The 18,555-nt window shown below is 38.9% G+C and overlaps 1 protein-coding gene across 1 annotated transcript; it reads right to left on the bottom strand.

The window, feature by feature from the left end:
• Positions 1-4,596: 4,596 nt before the first annotated feature.
• LOC142175770 (uncharacterized) lies at positions 4,597-16,005 on the bottom strand. Its single transcript, XM_075242760.1, has 7 exons — positions 15,421-16,005; positions 14,860-15,372; positions 12,902-14,815; positions 12,245-12,478; positions 11,665-11,777; positions 4,734-4,857; positions 4,597-4,620 (listed from the first exon to the last, which is right to left on the bottom strand). The coding sequence occupies exons 1-7, from the start codon at positions 16,003-16,005 to the stop codon at positions 4,597-4,599; spliced, it is 3,507 nt and encodes a 1,168-aa protein (XP_075098861.1).
• Between the last annotated feature and the right edge of the window lie 2,550 nt (positions 16,006-18,555).

The following is an 18,555-nucleotide window of genomic DNA, read 5'->3' as shown; positions in this document are numbered from 1 at the left end:
TTCCACAATACCCATGGTGCGGAGAATATGGTAATACTTTTCTATAAATACTTGGGCATCCTCTAAATCTGTGCCACTGAAAGTAGGTGGACTATATCTCTTAAACCTCTCAAGTCTCTTTTGTTCTTCTTTTTATGCCTCTGGCCTGACCTTAGGTTGAACCAGAATAACAGGTTGTACCGGTACTATACCTAAAACCTGACCAATGTGAACCTGCTGCTCTGGAGTACGGGTGATAGGAGTCTGAATTACTCCCCCAATCTGTGAAATATTTGGTGCAATAAAGATCAATCCCGCCTGAGTTAATGTACCAAACATATTCAAGAACTGTGTTAAAGTCTCCTGAAGTCCGGGGGTAATAACAGGTGCTTGTGGTACTTGTCCCCCAAGTGGAGCAACTGGCGGCTCCTCAACTGCCCCTTTAACCGATGTTCTAGCTGTGACACATGCCCTTCCTCGTCCTCTACCTTGTCCCCGACCTCTTGCGGCCCTAGCAGTATGTGCGGGTGCCTGCTCAGCTGACCCGGTAGTACGTGTCCTCACCATCTATGAGAGAATAGAGATACAAAGGCTCAAATTCCACAATCAACAAATACGCACGACAGGAATGAGAGAAGTGGAAATTTTCTAACAGTTCTGTAGCCTCTTGAAGATAAGTACAGATGTCTAGTACTGATCCGCAAGACTCTACTAGACTCGTTCGTGACTCGTAGAACCTATAAACCTAGAGCTCTGATATCAACTTGTCACGGCCCGAAATCCTACCACAGGCGTCGTGATGGCACTTAGTCTCTAAGACTAAGTAAGCCGATTATAATTATAATGCAAACCAATTATTTTTTAAATAGAAACTAACAACGGAAATAGTTACAAACAACCTCCCAAGACTGGTAATACTGAGTCACGAACTCTAACTGAATACATGAAATGATCTCAAGAATCGAATACTCAATACTGTTTGATTAATAATTAATAGTACAATAAAATAGAAAGACTTCAAGGGACTGCGACGACCAAGCAACTCTATCTTGAATCCTTGCGATCACACTCTAACTCTGTCTGAGTCCGATAACTCCAATACCTAGCTCTGAACAAAAATATGCAGAAGTGTAGTATGAGTACACCACGGTCGGTACCCAGTGAGTATCAAAACTAACCTCAATGGAGTAGTGACGAGGTACAGTCGAGACACTCATTAATCTAATAACCTGTGCAATATCATATACAAAAATAATAGAAAATAAATAATAATGATGGCAACAATAATCAACCAGTGATATATACAGCAGGGCAACAAGAACACCATAAATATTGCTCAACAAATAATGAATACAAGTACAACCAATTAATCAAGTCCTTCAAATATAAATCTTTCGCCTATATATTTTTTCTTTCAAATAATAATCTTCATGATATAATACTCTCCAATAAATATATTTCGAATATACTCCCTTCAAATAAATATCTTTCAAATTAATCTCTTTCAAATATAATTCTTTCAAATAAATGTCTTTCGAGCTAAAGTCACCATGTGACACCTCATTTCAAAATCATAAAAATACGGGTTTCAGCTCACTTTCATATTTCCACGACACCCCGTGCCAATTTCTCTATCACAATCGCACGGACAACTCACGTGCCAATATCATCATCATTTACTCACGACACCTTGTGCCCACATTTCATATCACAACTGCACGGACAGTTCACGTGCCAATATTATTATTATTTACTCACGGCACCTCGTACCCACATTTCATTTCATAATCTGCCTGGCAATAGCCACAGGCTCCCAATTTCAACATAGATCAGACTATTATCAATTTATCAACAACAAAGCAAATTGCACAAGATATAAAAATAAACACAAAAAAAATCACATCACATAAAAATTACCAACGCAATAACCCCACATCACCACATAAAAATTACCAACACAATAACTCCACATCATCACATATCATCCCTGACAATGGCCACCCTTATCTCTCTTATAGCCACCCTTATCACTCCTATAATATCCTCTATTATCCCTCTACCCTGACAATATCAATAGCCACACTTATCGCTCCTATAGCCACCCTTATCGCTCATATAACCACCCTTATTACTCCGTGTAATAGCCACCTTTATCACTTCGCTCAGACAATATCCTAACACACATAACCACGATGAAATTCTACCCTTATACCCGTATAATATCAACAGTGAAATGTCACCCTTATATCCTCATAATAATAACTCAAATTACACAACAATTTACATGGGATATTATCACGACAACACAACACAATCAATTTCTATCACAATTTGTCAAACAACCACAACCAATTCCAATGATATAGTAGAATCAATAAATTTTTCAAAAATAACCCAAGGCTCCATACAACGTATATAAAACCTCAAAAACAATCAACAAAGATAGAAAATACTTAGTATAGGGCAACACCTTCATTAATCCAAATTTTTGATAATTATATTAATGCCTCAGTTTAAACTTAGTTCATTAATTATTTGCAGATGAAAAAATCCATAATATAATTATTTCTAGGAAATATCAACTCAACAAACTCACAGAATTTACATAAATATTCTAGTAACAATCATATCAATTTGTCATATAAAAACAAATTCAACAAACAAGGATTGAGGCATGACAAATAGATGATTTAATAAATGCCAATAATTATTCAATTTACTACACAATAATGCCTAAGACTTTACCCAATAAAATTTGTACATATAAGCCCGAGTGCGTACTCGTCACCTCGCGTATAAAGCTTTTCACATTTCACAAATGGCACATAAGACTCGATGCCTAAGGGGTGAGTCCCTACTCAAGGTTAGGCAAGATACTTACCTTTCTGAAGTTATGCCGATATTCCAAAATTGCCTTCTTGCTTGAATTGATCTCTGGACAGCTCAAATCTATCCAAATTAATTGTATAACTTCATTAAAATTCATCGAAAATAATTCTCGATAATAAAACGTCGACTTAAAATTTTATTCTAAAACGTCAACCAAAAGTTGACGCGGGATCCGCCTCTTGGAACCCGGCATAATTTTTACGAAATCCGAACACACATTCTGATATGAGTTCAACCATACCAATTTTATCGAATTCCAACAACAAATCGTCCTCCAAATCTTGAATTTTTGTTTTATAAATTTTCTACAATTTTTCCCAAATTTCCATCTCAAAATACTAATTAAATGATGAAAACAATGATATATTCATGTATATTAACTAAATTCGAGAGAAAATCACTTACCCCGATGATTTTCTTGAAAATTCCACGAAAAATCGTCACAAATCGAGCTCCTAAAGTCCAAAAATAAAAAATGAGATGAAACCATCGTTCATATAGTACAAAATCTGATCCCCATTGTGCTGACCGCATATTTTCTTGTGCGCTCGCACATCCCAGGTGCTGCGCTCGCACTCCAAATTGTGCGGCCGCACTTCAGTAGCTTTGTACTACCAGGATTCAGTAAATTGACCATAACTTTCTCTACAAATGTCCAAATAATTAATGGTATACCTTTCTGGAACATAGATTCAAAGAGTTACAACTTTAGTTTTTGAATCATCTAATATTCCTTGTAGATTAAAAGATATAACCTTCCGAAATCGGACCATCGAATTTACAAAATCACCTTTCTGCGGCCGCGAGAAGAATTCTGCGGACCGCACAATTTCAACTACGGTCCGCACATCTTCAAGTTCGGTCCGCACAATTCCTACTGCTACAGCACTTTGGGAGTTTGCGGCCGCACTTCTGTACTCTAAAATGTGCCCTCCGCACTTCAGTTGTCCCGTAACATCGTCAGAGCGCCAAAATGCCAAGACTCGCTCAAAACTCACACCGGAACTCATTCGAGCTACTCGGAACCTAGTACGAATGTACCAACAAGTCCTATAATACGATACGAACTTAGTCGGACCCTCAAATTACAACAAACGACATCAAAAACATGAATCACACTCCAATTCAAGCCTATTAAAACTAAGGAAATTCCAACTTCTACGATCGATGCCAAAACCTATCAAATCAAGTCCGATTGACCTTAAATGTTGCACACAAGTCATAAATGATGTAATGGTACTGTTCCAATTTCCGGAATCGAAATCAGACCTCGTTATCAAAAATTCAACCTTCGGTCGAACTTTCCAAAAATCTTCTATTTTTCAACTTTCGCCAAAATACGTCGAATTATCCTACGGACTTCCAAATTTAAATCCGAACATACACCTAAGTCCGAAATCACCATACGAAACTATTGACATCAACGAAATTCCATTCCGGAGTCGTTTGCTCAAAAGCCAACTCCCCAATCAACTCTTTCCATTTAAGCTTCAAAATGAGAATTGTTCTTCCAAATTAAATTCCGAATATTCCGAAAATTAAACTCGACCACACACGCGGATCATAATACATATTACGAAGATGCTTGAGACCTTAAGTCACTGAAAGGAGCGTTAATTTTTAAAACGACAAGTCGCATCGTTACAATAATCTTCCCCTCTAATACAACTGAATTCACCTTAAATCACCAAAATTAAGAACATGAAAAACATACCAAAAAACTCATTTTTATTCATTAGTGTCACAATTAACCTATGCAAATCGAAAAAGAGAACAAAGAAAAACTACAAAAGGGGATAGATAAGAAAGGTTCTCAATCATCTCAATTGCACAAATTCTGTAGAAAATTCAAGAAATCCAATTACCAAAATAACAAGACTAAAAATACCAACAGGCCAAGCTTCAACAGCAGCACCAACTTCTTCACTACGCAATGTGAGCTCTGAGATTATAAATACCCCAAAGGTTCTAAACTTGGACAGATAATATCTATCAGCAAAACAATCAAGTCTAGGATTAACAAGCCCTAATGCTACTCCACCAATTAAAGCTAAAGGCAAAAAAAAATTGATACAAAATCCCAAATTGGTTTACCCAATTAGAGTTTAGTTTTGCAGTAGCCCGTGGAAACTGGTCTCCACTACCACTTCCCTGGAAAATACCATAAATTCTATCAGCTCAAAAGTTAATAAACTGTTTGAATATTTGATTTTGTACGGTTTTTAACATCAAATCAATTTTAACATCGTAGCACCTAAGAACATAATAATAAGGAAAGGAAAGGAGGCTTGCCTGTTGTTATATTGTGTCTGCTTCATTTAGTTTCCAGCCGTCTTCCGTTTCATGTTCGATGACGGGGATAGGTTTTCTTACTTTGGAGGGAATGGTTCATTAATGACAAAAAAAAATGGAGGGAAAGTTTTTTTCTATTTTTTGGGTACGGAGGGAAAGTTAGAATAATAAAAATCTATTTTAATTAGTGTTTTTTAGTGACAATTAATTGTTATTGTTGGTAAAAGCATATCTTTTACGGGCTAATGGTCACATGCCACTAATATTTCAGCTTAACAAATCTATTAGCACCAATTGCCTTATTGTCGCTAAATAATTGTCACCAAAGGCCTTTTTTGTAGTAGTGCCCACGTGCTCGGATTCCGGAAATATTTGAAGAAACTTGTTACCCATAACCTTAGGAATATAAATATATGATTTTCACTAAGTTCTATAATCATTTTCGTGATAAAATCTCATTTTAATCAAAACCTAGGTTTTTCATCTAAACTAATAATTTTTATAAATTTTCATATTAAAATCTACCAATAAGCTATGTATTAAACTCACATTAGGTAGAAATTACTTACCTCACAAAGCTAGGTCGAAATTCCCTCCTCCAAAGCTCTCAAATCGCCCAAGAGTGAGAGAAAATATGATAAAAATGGCCTAAGTCCGTATTAAATGAACCCTCACTGCCCAGCTACTTTCGCACTTATGGTGCCTTGGTCGCATCTGTGGTCTCGTACCTGCGGAAAATGCCTCGCATGTGCGCTTTTCCCTCACCTAGCCAGCCTTCGCATCTGCGGATAGAAGGGGCCGTTTCTACGGGCCTAGTCGCACCTGCGGTCGCGCATGTGCGCCCAATCTTCCACATCTGCGGTTCCTGGGCTACCCTTGATCTCTCGCTTCTGTGGCTCGTGGCTCGCACCTGTGAGCCCGCACCTGCGGCTGGCCAAGCGTAGGCGCGATTATGAAAAATCTGGGAGCTTCAGTTATGGCTCCATGCTCCCAACTTGGTCCGAGCCTCGTCCGATCGACACTCGGGGCCCTCGGGGCTCCCGGGGACTCGCCCGAATATACCAACAAGTTTGGAATCATAAAACGGACTCGCTCGAACTCTCAGAATGCTAGAAATAACATTAAAACTAAGAATCACACCCCAAAACCAATTGAATCAAACTTGTGAACTTCAAGTTCTTCTATTCGCTCAAAATGCGCTGAAACGTACTTAGACTATTCGGATTGACACCAAATTTTGCGTGCAAGTCTTAAATGACATTACTAAGCTATTCCTAGTCTCATAATTCCGTTTGAACCTCGATAACACCAAAACCCGCTCCAAACCAAATTTAAAGAATTTCTAAAGTCTTCAAAGAGCCAACTTTCACTATTAGGCGTCAAGCCCGGATCATCCAAAACCCGATGCGAATATGCGCCCAAGTCCAAAATCATCATACGAACCTATTGGAACCGTCAAATATCGATTCTGAGGTCGTTTTCTCAAAATGTTGATCGAAGTCAAACTTAGCCTTTTAAGGCCAACATAAGGAACCAAGTGTTCCGATTTCAACCCAAACCCTTTCAAATCACGACCTGACCATCCCCGCAAGTTATAAAATAGTAGAAGCACGTACAGGAAGTCTAATTTAGGGAAACATGGTTCTAGAAAGTAAAATAATCGGTCGGGTCGTTACATAAACTGCAAGTTATAATTCTCCTCAATGCATGAACCTAAGTTGCATGTTATAAGGCTTCTTATTACATGAGTATATATTGTATGTCACGAAATTTCCCAATTTTAAACTAAATTTTTAAGGCATAAAACTCTTCAAATTCGAGTAATGTCTTCAAGTTGTAAAGCTCTTCAAATATGGGCAAAGTGTTCCAGTGGAAAGCTATTCAAATTTGAGCAAAGTGTTCAAGTTGTAAAGTTCTTCAAATTCGAGCAAAGACTCAAGTCGAAAGCTCTTCAAAGTCGAGCAAAGAGTTCAAGTTGAAAAGCTTTTTAAATTCAAGCCAAACTTTAAGATGTAAAGCTCTTCAAATTCGAGAAAGTGTTCAAGTCGCAAAGCTCTTAAAATATGAGCAAATAGTTCAAGTTGCAAAGGTTTTTCAAATTCGAGCCAAACTTCAATGCATAAAGCTCTTCAAATTTGGCAAAGTCTTCAAGTTGTAAAGCTCTTCAAATTCGAGAGAAGTGTTCAAGTTGCAAAGCTCATCAAAACACGAGCTTAAATTACAAGTCACTACGCTTCTTCACGCGAAAGTATAAACTACATATTACTCTTGGCCCGCAAGAGTATAAAATATGTACAGACCAAAAAAAATAAATGTCCGCTAGGTTGAAAATCTCGAAAGAGGTAGCCTAGGCAAAAGTTAGGACACTAAAAAAAATCACCAATTCTAAACTACGGTATGACTTAATCCTCTTCATCGAGGTACGTAGGCAGCTTAGAGTTTCATTCTAAGTTCAGTTGCATGAGTTCAAAAGACACATATCACCCCAATCGTTGATCGAATAAAACACGATGGAGTATAATCCACTTGATTGGAACTTAAAAAAATTACTCTTACATGTATTCTTTCATTGAACTTTGTGCCTTATCAAAGATTGATGGTTCAATGGGGGCAAGCCTCCATAGCAAATTGGCATCTCTGATGGATGATGTAGGCTTTTAGTAGAAGACCAAATCTTCAGATTGAATTTTTTCAAATCTGCTAATTTTTTCAAGTTGATGTTTAAAAGTTCAATCGTTGCCCGAATGAAGTATGATGGAATTTAATCTATTCAATCAACACTTGAAAATCAAGCTGAAACACTATTCTTCTGTTGAACTTTGGATCCCATATGATTTAAAGGAGGCAAGCTTCCATGGTAAATTGGTGTCTTTAATGAGATGATTATAGTCTTTTAGGAGGTTGCTAAGTATTTTCATTGAAGTCCGGAGATTCGCTATGCCTTCGAATTCGCCAAACCTTCAAGTTTTTGGTCTTCAAGTTGAAGTGTTTAATTCCTCCAAGTCTTCAAGTTGAAATCTTCAAATCCGCCAAGCCTCCAAGTTGAAGTCTACGAGTCCTCCAAGTCTTCAGGCCGACTGACCGGTCTTCTAGTTAAAATATTCATATCCCCCAGTTCTTCAAGGTGAAGTTTTCAGGTTTACCTCCCTTCAAGTTGAAGTTTTCAGGTCCGCCAATCTTTAAGTTGAAATATTCAAATCCTCCAAGTCTTAAAGTCCATCGGCCTTTAAGTTGAAGTCCTCAAATTCACCGGTCCTCAAGTTGAATTATTTTAAGCCCTCCAAGTCTCCAAGTTTGCTAATTTTTCAAGTTGAAATTTAAAAGTCCACCGCTCTTCAGGTTGAGGTGTCAAAGTCCGCCGAATCTTCAAGTCCATCAAATCTTCAAGCTTGTCGGTCTTCAAGTTGAAGTCTGCAAAGTCCGCCAAGTTTTTAAAGTTTGCGAAGTATTCAAGTCGATGTCGTCAAGACCACCTAGTCTTAGAGTTGAAGCTTTCTAATTTCCAATCTTAAGGTGGACGTTTAAGTCCCTTTGCACCTTAAGTTGGCCTCTTCACGGGTTTGTCCTTAAAATGAACTATACTTTCGCAATATTAAGGTGGGCGTTGAAGTTCCTTTGCACCTTGAGTCGGCCTTTTTGTGGATTTGTCCTTAAAAGGAACTATAATTTTTCAATCTTAAGGTGAACGTTTAAGTCCCTTTGCACCTTAAGTTGGCATTTTCACGAGTTTGTCCTTAAAAGGAACTATAATTTTTCAATCCACCATGTACTTAAAAGGAACTATAATTTTCCAATCTTAAGGTGGACATGTTAGTCTATTTGCATCTTAAGTTGGCCTCTTCGTGAGTTTGTCCTTAAAAAAACTATAGTTTTCCAGTATTAAGGTGGACATTTAAGTCCCTTTGCACCTTAAGCTGGTATCATCGTGGATTTGATCCTTCTATATGTTGTTGATGATTTGACTTCTATAGGTTGCCATGAATTTGTCCTTGTATAGGCTATTGCGGGCGGATCCTTCTATATGTTGTTGAGGATTTGTCCTTCTATGGGTTGTCATTGATTTTTCCTTGTATATGCTATTGCGGGCTGATCCTTCTACATGATGTTGAGAATCTGTCCTTCTATATGTTGCCATGAATTTGTCCTTCTATATGCCGTATGAACCTTCACACCTTAAGATTATCCCTTCAATTTTTGGACGGGAATGAATATCCGTTCCACATGCCCTAAGATCACCTTCTTCATGCATGAGTCATCTCTTTGGACAATAATTTATCCATGTTTGGTTTGCCTAGAGAAGAGAAAGAGGAAAAGAAAAGGAGGAAAAAGAAGATAAAAACACAGAAAAAATAATTTACCTGTCAAATGCGGACTCGAATAAGCTTGCGGTCGATGCATCTTAATGTGTAGAATCGAAGAAAAGAGTACTATATATAGCTAGCAATGGCGGATGTCCAATATATTTGTCTGGATGTGGGATCTATGTAACCGTCCCCGAAATGAATTTGGTTGCGCCAATAATTCGTTTGCCACAAGGAATCACTTTTGCATGGTTGTCTCTTTAACAAGTAGCGTGACAATAAATTTTAATAAACATGAAAGCACTTTGATAGGAAAACAAATTGTACTTAAAGTTACCACGTGGAGGCGCTGAAGATGCAACGTGTTAATTTGGTGGACATTACAATTGAAAGGATTATTTTCTAAGTTATGAAAAGGTGGAATTTCCGAGTAACAATTCAGGTACCAAGATGTACCAAATCAACGTGGCTTAACTTTCATTCCTATCTAAGGAATGGACTGACATTAAAGTGTCAGAGTCAAATTGTTTTAAGCAGCTGACAAAATTTATGCAATACAAATGAACCATGGAAATACCTGTTTCGAGGTAATTTGATCCGATGCTAATTTACCAATACTTCAAGCCTCGTCTTGAGGTTTATTAAGTTTACACCTCAGACAAATTTTGAAGTAGGGGCATTTATAGGCATGCAAAATTTATTGACTTTTAAATCTAATAAAATAACTTGGACTATATTTTAAATTCAAAGTATATTAGTCAAATAAATATTATGGGCTAATATAATTGAATTAGTTATATAAGTCCAATATATATGGATTAAATAAATAAGTCTTAATACATTGGGTCAGCCCATTTAATTGGGCTAAAGTGATGAACCCACTTCATTAGGCTCAAGATGTCATCTTCCTAGAGTCCCATTTTGGTGCCACGTGTCAAATAACGTGGCACGCCAAGTCAAACAGAAGAGCCAATGGGATCATGCCATGTGTCAAAATGACAAGGCATGCCAAGTCAAATTAAAAGGCTAATGAAATCGCGCCACATGTGCAAGTGACATGTTCTAGCCAATCAAATACGGTCTTGCCACTCTTCAGTCTGATTGGTCAGAAAGTGTTTATTCTCATCACAACTCTTTTCTCCCACAACTTTAAATATGGGTCTTCATAACTTAGAAAAGACATCAGAAGTTATAATAAGAAGCAAGAGATAGCTCGTGGATCAAACACCGTAAATTTCTCAACAAGTTTCAAGCAACCAAGTTCAAGTTTAAGAAATCAAGTTCAAGCTCAAGAACGAAGAACAAATCAAGATTCAAGGAGTACGGGTTCAAATCAAAGTTTATGCTAGTTGAATTCAAGATCATCGTTCGTGGCAACAAATTCAAATTCAAGATCAAGCTCGAAAGCCCTTAAATTTATATTGAAAAAGTAAAATAAGAGGAATCGTAGAGATTGTACACTCAAATTATTTGAAATCAAATACTATGATTGTTGCGATATTTTCGGTCTTTTTTTTTTTGGCCTAATGGCTAATATATAAATAAAATCCCAAAATGGGTCCAATGCTTACAAGATGTCCAAACCAAAATAAAAGTTGCATGAAGCTATTAGCTATTAAAAAAGATATAAAAGCTAAAATCTAATAAACTAACTATTACAACATGATAAGTTGAATGCTTCCTTCTCCTATTAGTGTATGTGAATCCAATTGTCATTGGCAAATACCAAGCAGCACCTATCAAGCTCTCACCAGGCACCAGGGTATATTATCCATAGGCTAAAATGAATTCCAAACATCTCCACCGTAGAGTTAAAGTCCGCATCGTCCTCCAAGTGTCGCTACTATATGATCTCCATATGCAATGGACTGATTTTGTTCAAGTATTAATCATGTGCTCACTCATCAAGATTAATATGTAGAAGATGAGCCTGGCTTTAGGCAAGCTTTGCAAGGCAAAAGCCAGGCTTGAGCTGGATTTAGGCAGGCTTTACAAGGCAAAGGCCAAGCATGCGCTGGCTTTAGGCAGGCTTTGCAAGGCAAAAGCCAGGCTTGAGCTGGCTTTAGGCAGGCTTTGCAGGCCAAAGGCCAGGCATGAGCTGGCTTTAGGCAGGCTTTACAAGGCAAAAGTCAGGCATGAGCTGGCTTTAGCTAGGCTTTACAAGGCAAAAGCCAGGCATGAGCTGGCTTTAGGCTGGCTTTACAAGGCAAAAGCCAGGAATGATCTAGCTTTAAGCAGACTTTGCAAGGCAAAGGCCAGCCTTTGAGAATGTGCCTTTTTGTGATCTTGTAAGCTCAGATCCATCCCTACTAGAACCTTTAATGTAGACATCATTCAAAACATTGCTAAACCATCCTCAGATTGAGCTTGAAAGCATGCTAATACCACTGAGAAATGATTCAACAATCTCCAAAAATACCATATGATGGGTTCAACATTTTCCTTAGCATTTGGACATATCAGTTTGTGCAGAGTCCAATCTTGTGAAGCCATCAGTCTGGGGTTCTTCTCTTTGCTATCCTAATCCTAAGGTTAGGTGATTGAGATTTGTCTAGATTGATCAACCTCCTCCCTGCACTAGGCAGTTCAGAGAATGAATGAAACTTAGATGTACCTGCAAAAGAGAACACAATGTTAGCTATAAAATCCGCCACTGAGTTGCCTTCTCTGAACACATGTTGAAAGATCACATTGAAGTTTTCCTTTATCTCTATAATTTTCTTCACATCCTGTGCAATTACCCAAGGAGGATCCCATTCCCCTTCTATCGCCTTCTTCATCACCAATGAATCAGTCTCCATTATGGGAGGGTGAAAATCATGCTCCACATAATGTTCCAACTCTTGAAGAATAGCCTTAGCTTCAGCCACCACATTAGTTGTCACTCCCACGTCTACTGCCCTAGCATATACCACATCACCTTCATCATCCCTCACACAAAAGCCTGGGGAGCTAGGTCCAGAATTGCCCTTTGAAGCTCCATCAATATTACATTTGTACCAACCATGACAAGGAAGCTGCTATGTTACTCTTGTAGTGATCAATATAGGTTTATATCCTTCAAAGTATTGAATCATGTCTGGCCATAACAATGGAATATTAGGGATCCAAGCATACCTCAGCCTTGCCAGTTGATGCATTGTCCTATTTATCTCATGAATCACCCTATTTGTGGACATTGAACCACCATGTTTACCTGCATTTCTTCTCTTCCACAGCTCCCAAGTGATGATAGCCGGTACTGCTTGAAATAATGGCTTTAATTTCGGACAACACTGAGCATACCACCTTATAATCTGCTTCAATTGAATCAATTGCACAGAAATTCCAGCAGCCCCCATGAACAAGTTCCATACCTTAGAGGCAGTAGGACTTGTGACAAATATATGCTCAATGGATCCCTCTTGGGGCTGCTAACAACACCAACACCTAGACTTCACCATTTGCCCTTGCCTCCTCCACATGTCATCGGTGGCTATTTTCTGCCTCCACAATCTCCACAAGAAGAAGGATATCTTGAATGGCAAACCTTTAATCCATATTAACTTGAATTCCTTATTAGGATCTCCCTTATGCCTTAATATTTGCCAAGCACTGCTAACACTGAACTTGCCTGAAGGAGTTGGCATCCAGTATGGCTTATCCCAATATCCCTCACTGCCTTCATAGTGCACATTTAGCCTTATATGTTCTGCAATTTCCTCATTGAAAGTTTGATCTAGCAGCTGATCATCCCATGTTTCCCCTTGCCGCAGTTCTGCCACCTCCTGAAGACCTTCATTGATTGGAAAGTCTTCAGGTAATACATGATAAAGTGCACCCAATCCAGTCCAATTTTCATGCCAAATATTAGTTGTTCCACTCTTCAATTCCCATACGATCTTATGTTCTACTTCTTCCCTAGTATTCAGCATTTGTCTCCAAACATGAGACCCTACCCTAAAATGCACCATAGTTGGTGGCTCCTTCTTGCAATACTTATTACACATGAAATTAGACCACAAAGATTTTGTGGTCCTAAACCTCCACCATAGTTTAGCAAACAGTGCCCTTGAGACATCATTTAAGGACCTAAAACCTAGCCCCCCTTCCTCTTTAGGAAGGCAAAGATTTTGCCATGAAGCCCAGTGTCTGCTTCTCCCTTCTTCCTTTGTGCTCCAAAAGAACCTAGCAAAAGTCTTATGTAGATGCCCCAGGATGCTGTTTGGTGGATCAAGGACTGATAACATGTGAACTGGCATACTTTGCAACACACTAGAGATGAGTGTTGTCTTTCCTCCAAATGACAACAGTTTTTCTTTCCATGAATGCAATTTAGCCTTCACCTTCTTGATAAGATCCTCATAATAGTCCCTCTTCCTTCTAGTGTAAAAAATAGGACACCCTAGATATGTGAAGGGGAATTTACCTCTTGCAAATCCTGTAATAGCTCCAACTGCCTGAAACAATCCATTAGCAACCTTTGAATACATGTAGTATGAACTCTTATCTTTGTTGATCATCTGACCTGATATCTTCTCATAGTTCCCCAACACTGCCATAATCTTGCTCAAAGAGGGAGGATGAGCAGATGCAAAGATTATCGTATCATCAGCATACGCCAAGTGGTTTAAAGAATCAGACCACTTAGGCATTCCAAATCCCATAAATGACTTGTCTTCAAAAAGCTTATTCAAAGACCTGGAAAGTACCTCAGCTGACAGAATGAAAAATGCTGGAGATAGGGGATCCCCTTGTTTCACACCCCTTGTCGACTTAAAGAACCCTGAGGACTGCCCATTCACCAATACTGAATACCAGTTATTTGACATCAAGTTCCACACCATGTTGATGAAGTGTTCAGAAAATCCCATCTTCCTTAGCACATACAATAAGTACTTCCATGAGACCCTATCATAGGCCTTAGCCATATCAAGCTTGATCACCACATTAGTTGGCTTTCCCCTTAACCTTATGTCAGTGATAATTTCTTGAGTCAATAAGATGTTCTCAAATATACTCCTACCCTTTACAAATCCGGATTGATTAGGAGCTATTAGAGATGGCAAAAAAATCTCCAATCTGTCATGTAACATCCTAGACAAAACCTTGTTAATGAAGTTGCTCAAACTAATAGGTCTTAAGTCAGAGAAGGTCTCAACTCTAGGTTTCTTGGGCAGCAACACTAGATTGGTGTGAGTGATGGATTTAGGCAATGCAGCTCCTCCATAGAAGTGTAGCACCATGTTGTGTATATCAGCACCAATAACATCCCAGCATGTTTGATAAAACAAGCCAGTGAATCCATCGGGGCCACTAGCACTCTCCCCACTAAGCTCAAAAATTGCTGCCCTTACTTCTTCAATTGTGGCAATCTGCTAAGTTCCAAATTCTGATCCATAGTGACCATTGAAGGTACATTATTGAGCAAGGGAAATTCAGAAGCATCACCTTCATTTGTGAACTGTTTTTGATAGAAGTCCACTGCAGCTGTAGCCAATTGCTCCTGGTCTTCAATCCATACCCCACTGCCACTTTTGATCCTCTTCAGTTGCAATTTTTTTCTTTTGCCAATGACATGGTTGTGAAAGAAACTTGTATTCCTATCTCCTTCAGCAAACCAAGTCATCCCAGCTTTTTGCCTCCAATACTGCTCCTCAATATTCAAGTATTTCTTCAATTCAGATTGAGCCTTTTGAAGCACAATCCTATTCTCAGTTGTAGGCTCTTTTTCAAACAACATCTCCTTTACCCTAACAATGTCCTCCAAAATATCCAATTGCTTGAAGATATCATCAAATGTTTCCCTATTCCATTTTAAGAGTGCTGCCTTCACCCTCTTGATATTCTGCTTGAACATCAAAAATTGATCCCCTATGAAATCAGCTTCCCAATTTTGCCTCACCACATCTATAATTATAGCATGCTTTGTCTAAAAGTTCAAGAATCTGAAAGGCTTGACAAAATTGGTTGTCTGCACCCCACATGTCATTAGCAATGGTGCATGATCTGATCCAGTTCTGATTAGATGCTCAACTTCAATAGTTGGCAACATGTTCTGAAATGGAAAATTCACAAAAATCCTATCCAATCTCTTGAATATACACTCAGCATTGGATCTCCCATTCCACCATATGAATGAACTTCCTTTGTACCCTTGCTCAAACAAACCACAAGAGTTTACACAAAATGCAAAATCCTCATATTCAGGAGGGTGTACTGGAAGTCCCCCTATTTTCTCATCTTCATGCAATATCACATTGAAATCCCCTCCTACCAACCATGGTAATTCCATATCACTTGCTAAATAATACAAGTGATCCCACAAATCCAACCTCTCCATTGTTGAATATTTTGCATAAACAAATGTCATCATCATGTGCTGCCCCAGGTCATAGTGAAACACTCTCACAGTCACATGTTGCTCAGTATCCTCCACTAATTCCCATTCCACCACTGCATCGAAGAACAACCATATTTGCCCATTAATATTTGTATAAGCAGTCTCTATATTCAACCTCCTTTTATATCTATCAATGAGTCCCTTCTTTTGAAAAGGCCCCATCAATGCAACTACACAAAAATTGTACTCCCTATTCATATTGATCACCCTAGGAAAGTCCTATTGTGTATTCATAGACCTTATGTTCCATATTAATGTTTTGATCATCATCTAGATAGAGAATTTGCCCTCCTGGGCATTATTCTTGAAGGTTGTGGTGGATCTTTACTCTGATTCTTCTTAGTTTTTTTTACCTCCTTTAGCACTAGTTATGGGTGATATATCCCCTTCCCTAGCCACTTGTTTGAAGTTTTCGGCAGTTGATTCATCATCTCATTCATCCTTCATTGGATTTTGTCTCAATAAGTCTTCATCAATTAGTGTCACATTGTGTGTAACTAAATCATGTAAATGTTGTAGAGGAGTCTTAGTTAGAACATAAAGATGTAGTTGCATGGTTTGATCAGTGCCAGATTCCATAGGCACTTCCTCTATTTCCCTGGATGCTCTTGGAACAGTTGCCCGCTCATCAGCCTGTTCATACTCCTTGAATTATAGCTCATGGACATACGCCGAAACACCATCTACATAGGCCAAAATCTCTCTAATGGCTTTAAGGTTGGGGTTTACTGTAGCTACCTCATCAGGTGAACCTGGCTTTAGGCCTGACGTCGCCCGCCTAACGTCTGGGGAGCATAGCTTTAGGCCTGGCGTCGCCAGCCTATCACTAGGTGAGCCTGGCTTTAGGCCTGGCGTCGCCAGCCTATCGCTAGGTGAGCCTGGATTTAGGCCTGGCATCGCCAACCTATCACCCGGTGAGCCCAGCTTTAGGTCTGGCGTCGCCAGCCTATCGCCAGGTGAGCTTGGATTGTTGTCCTTCTTCACCTTGTCTTCTATTGTCTTTGTTTTGCCCAGCTGATCATTCTTAACCTCAACTGCATCGCTCCATAAGACCTTTGTAGAGTTTACCTCATCAAGATCCTCCATCTGCCCAGAATCTTTAAAAGTTTGAGATGGTATCGCATGACAAGATTGGTTTGTGGTAACATTGAATTGTTTTAGCTCCTCTTTGCTAGTCCCAAACCTTCTATGAACCCATTCGATTGTGGACTAAACCCCAGAAGGAGTAGGACCATCTTTAGAACTGAAGACTGGTTTTCCCCCCACCAAAACTAGTTGGTTGTTCTCGTTTATATCACTTTGTTCCTCTTCTAATACTGCAAATTTATTCCTTGTTTGAACCTTGTTTGTCTGATCTTCTTCGACCTACATCAGTGCAAAGTTATTGTGCACCTACTGTACACCAACATTCACTGGCACGATTGCATTGCCAGTTTGCCCTAGTACCTGGGTTTTGTTATTTTTGTTGGTTCCCCGATTATCCCGAACTTCCTTCCACTGTGCACCTACGTTCCCGACTACTTTTCCACTCATGAGAATCATTAAAGAGGTAATGTGATTTTTGGTTTTTCCTTGTTCATCAGCAGCAGAATTCCAGTTGTTCAACTCAGCAAGATCATTCCTTTTCTTGCTGCTTCGATTCTCAATAAGCTCGGGGTGCAAACGCCAACATTCAATTTCATCATGTCCTTGTAGTTTACACTCATTACAATATTTTGGTAGCATGTCATACTGAATTCTCACCCATTCTGTTCGAACACCACCAGAAGCTTCATCATCAATATCCAATCGCACCTTTTTAGGTAGTTCGGCCAACAAATCGACAAGAACTTTTACTCTTGCGCAACTCGGCCTAGTTTTGTTTGTAGTTGTCGCGTCAAGACACACTGGCCTTCCCACAGCTGTAGCCAAAGAAAACAGAGTTTTCTTTACAAAAAAGGTAGGCAGCAGTCCAGGAAAAGAAATCCACGCCATCGCCATCGGAGTTTCTTCACCCGCCTTAAATTTTGCATCGTAGATAAGAGTACGCAATTGGTATTCGTACCCATCTTTGGCTTTGATGTAGTACATACTCTTCGATGTGAAATCGAGGAAATATTGCCATAGAGTTAATCTAATTAACACATGACGATCTCTAAGGAATCCGATATTACACTCACCTTTGATACCACATTAAGTTGGAATTAGTCGGCGAAGCTCGTGAATCTCCGGAGAACCATATGAAAGCTTGCCAACGACAGCATATTGGATGCCTTCAATCACGTTCATTCTATCTACTTCTGCCTCTGTGAATTTAACCACTGGTTGGCCATTCAAATACACTGCTCGTCGCAGTGGAATGGGTTGAATTGAAGCTGTAGCAGTAGCCATCGCTGGATGATTTAAAGAATTTGGTTTCACAATCTTAGAGTATGGGTTGGCGTTAGTTGTTTTATGTTGTTGTTCAATGCTGGGGGAGGGCAGACAAGCCGGAAAATTCGGCTGGTCGCCGGCCATTGTGACCATTGGCACTGTTCACTGCTACAGTGACGACGAAAATTTTGAGAGAATTGGTTACTTTGACCATTTTCGGTCTTGATTTTATTTTCTTGACGCATATTTATTGTCTACAATATATTATTTAGTTAAAAGTTGTAAATTGTGAAATATTTTTTGAATTCATCAGTAAGTATGAAAATTCCCCTTTGAAAACACAGATGGTATTTTATTGGT

This window comes from Nicotiana tabacum, chromosome 22 (genome assembly GCF_000715075.1).
Source record: "Nicotiana tabacum cultivar K326 chromosome 22, ASM71507v2, whole genome shotgun sequence".
NCBI classification, from domain to species: Eukaryota; Viridiplantae; Streptophyta; class Magnoliopsida; order Solanales; family Solanaceae; genus Nicotiana; species Nicotiana tabacum.
Note: the sequence above shows the minus strand (reverse complement) of the source record. Positions and strands in the feature narration are given on the sequence as shown.

Excerpts from the sequence above, each read along its gene's own strand:
- LOC142175770 (XM_075242760.1), bottom strand. The coding sequence starts at position 16,005 with ATGGGGCCTTTTCAAAAGAAGGGACTCATTGATAGATATAAAAGGAGG. Across the intron at positions 14,816-14,859 it reads AATTTCCCTTGCTCAATAAT|ATTGCCACAATTGAAGAAGT; the intron begins GTACCTTCAATG and ends GGAACTTAGCAG. Across the intron at positions 11,778-12,244 it reads TAATGGAGACTGATTCATTG|GTTCTAGTAGGGATGGATCT; the intron begins GTGATGAAGAAG and ends TCTACATTAAAG.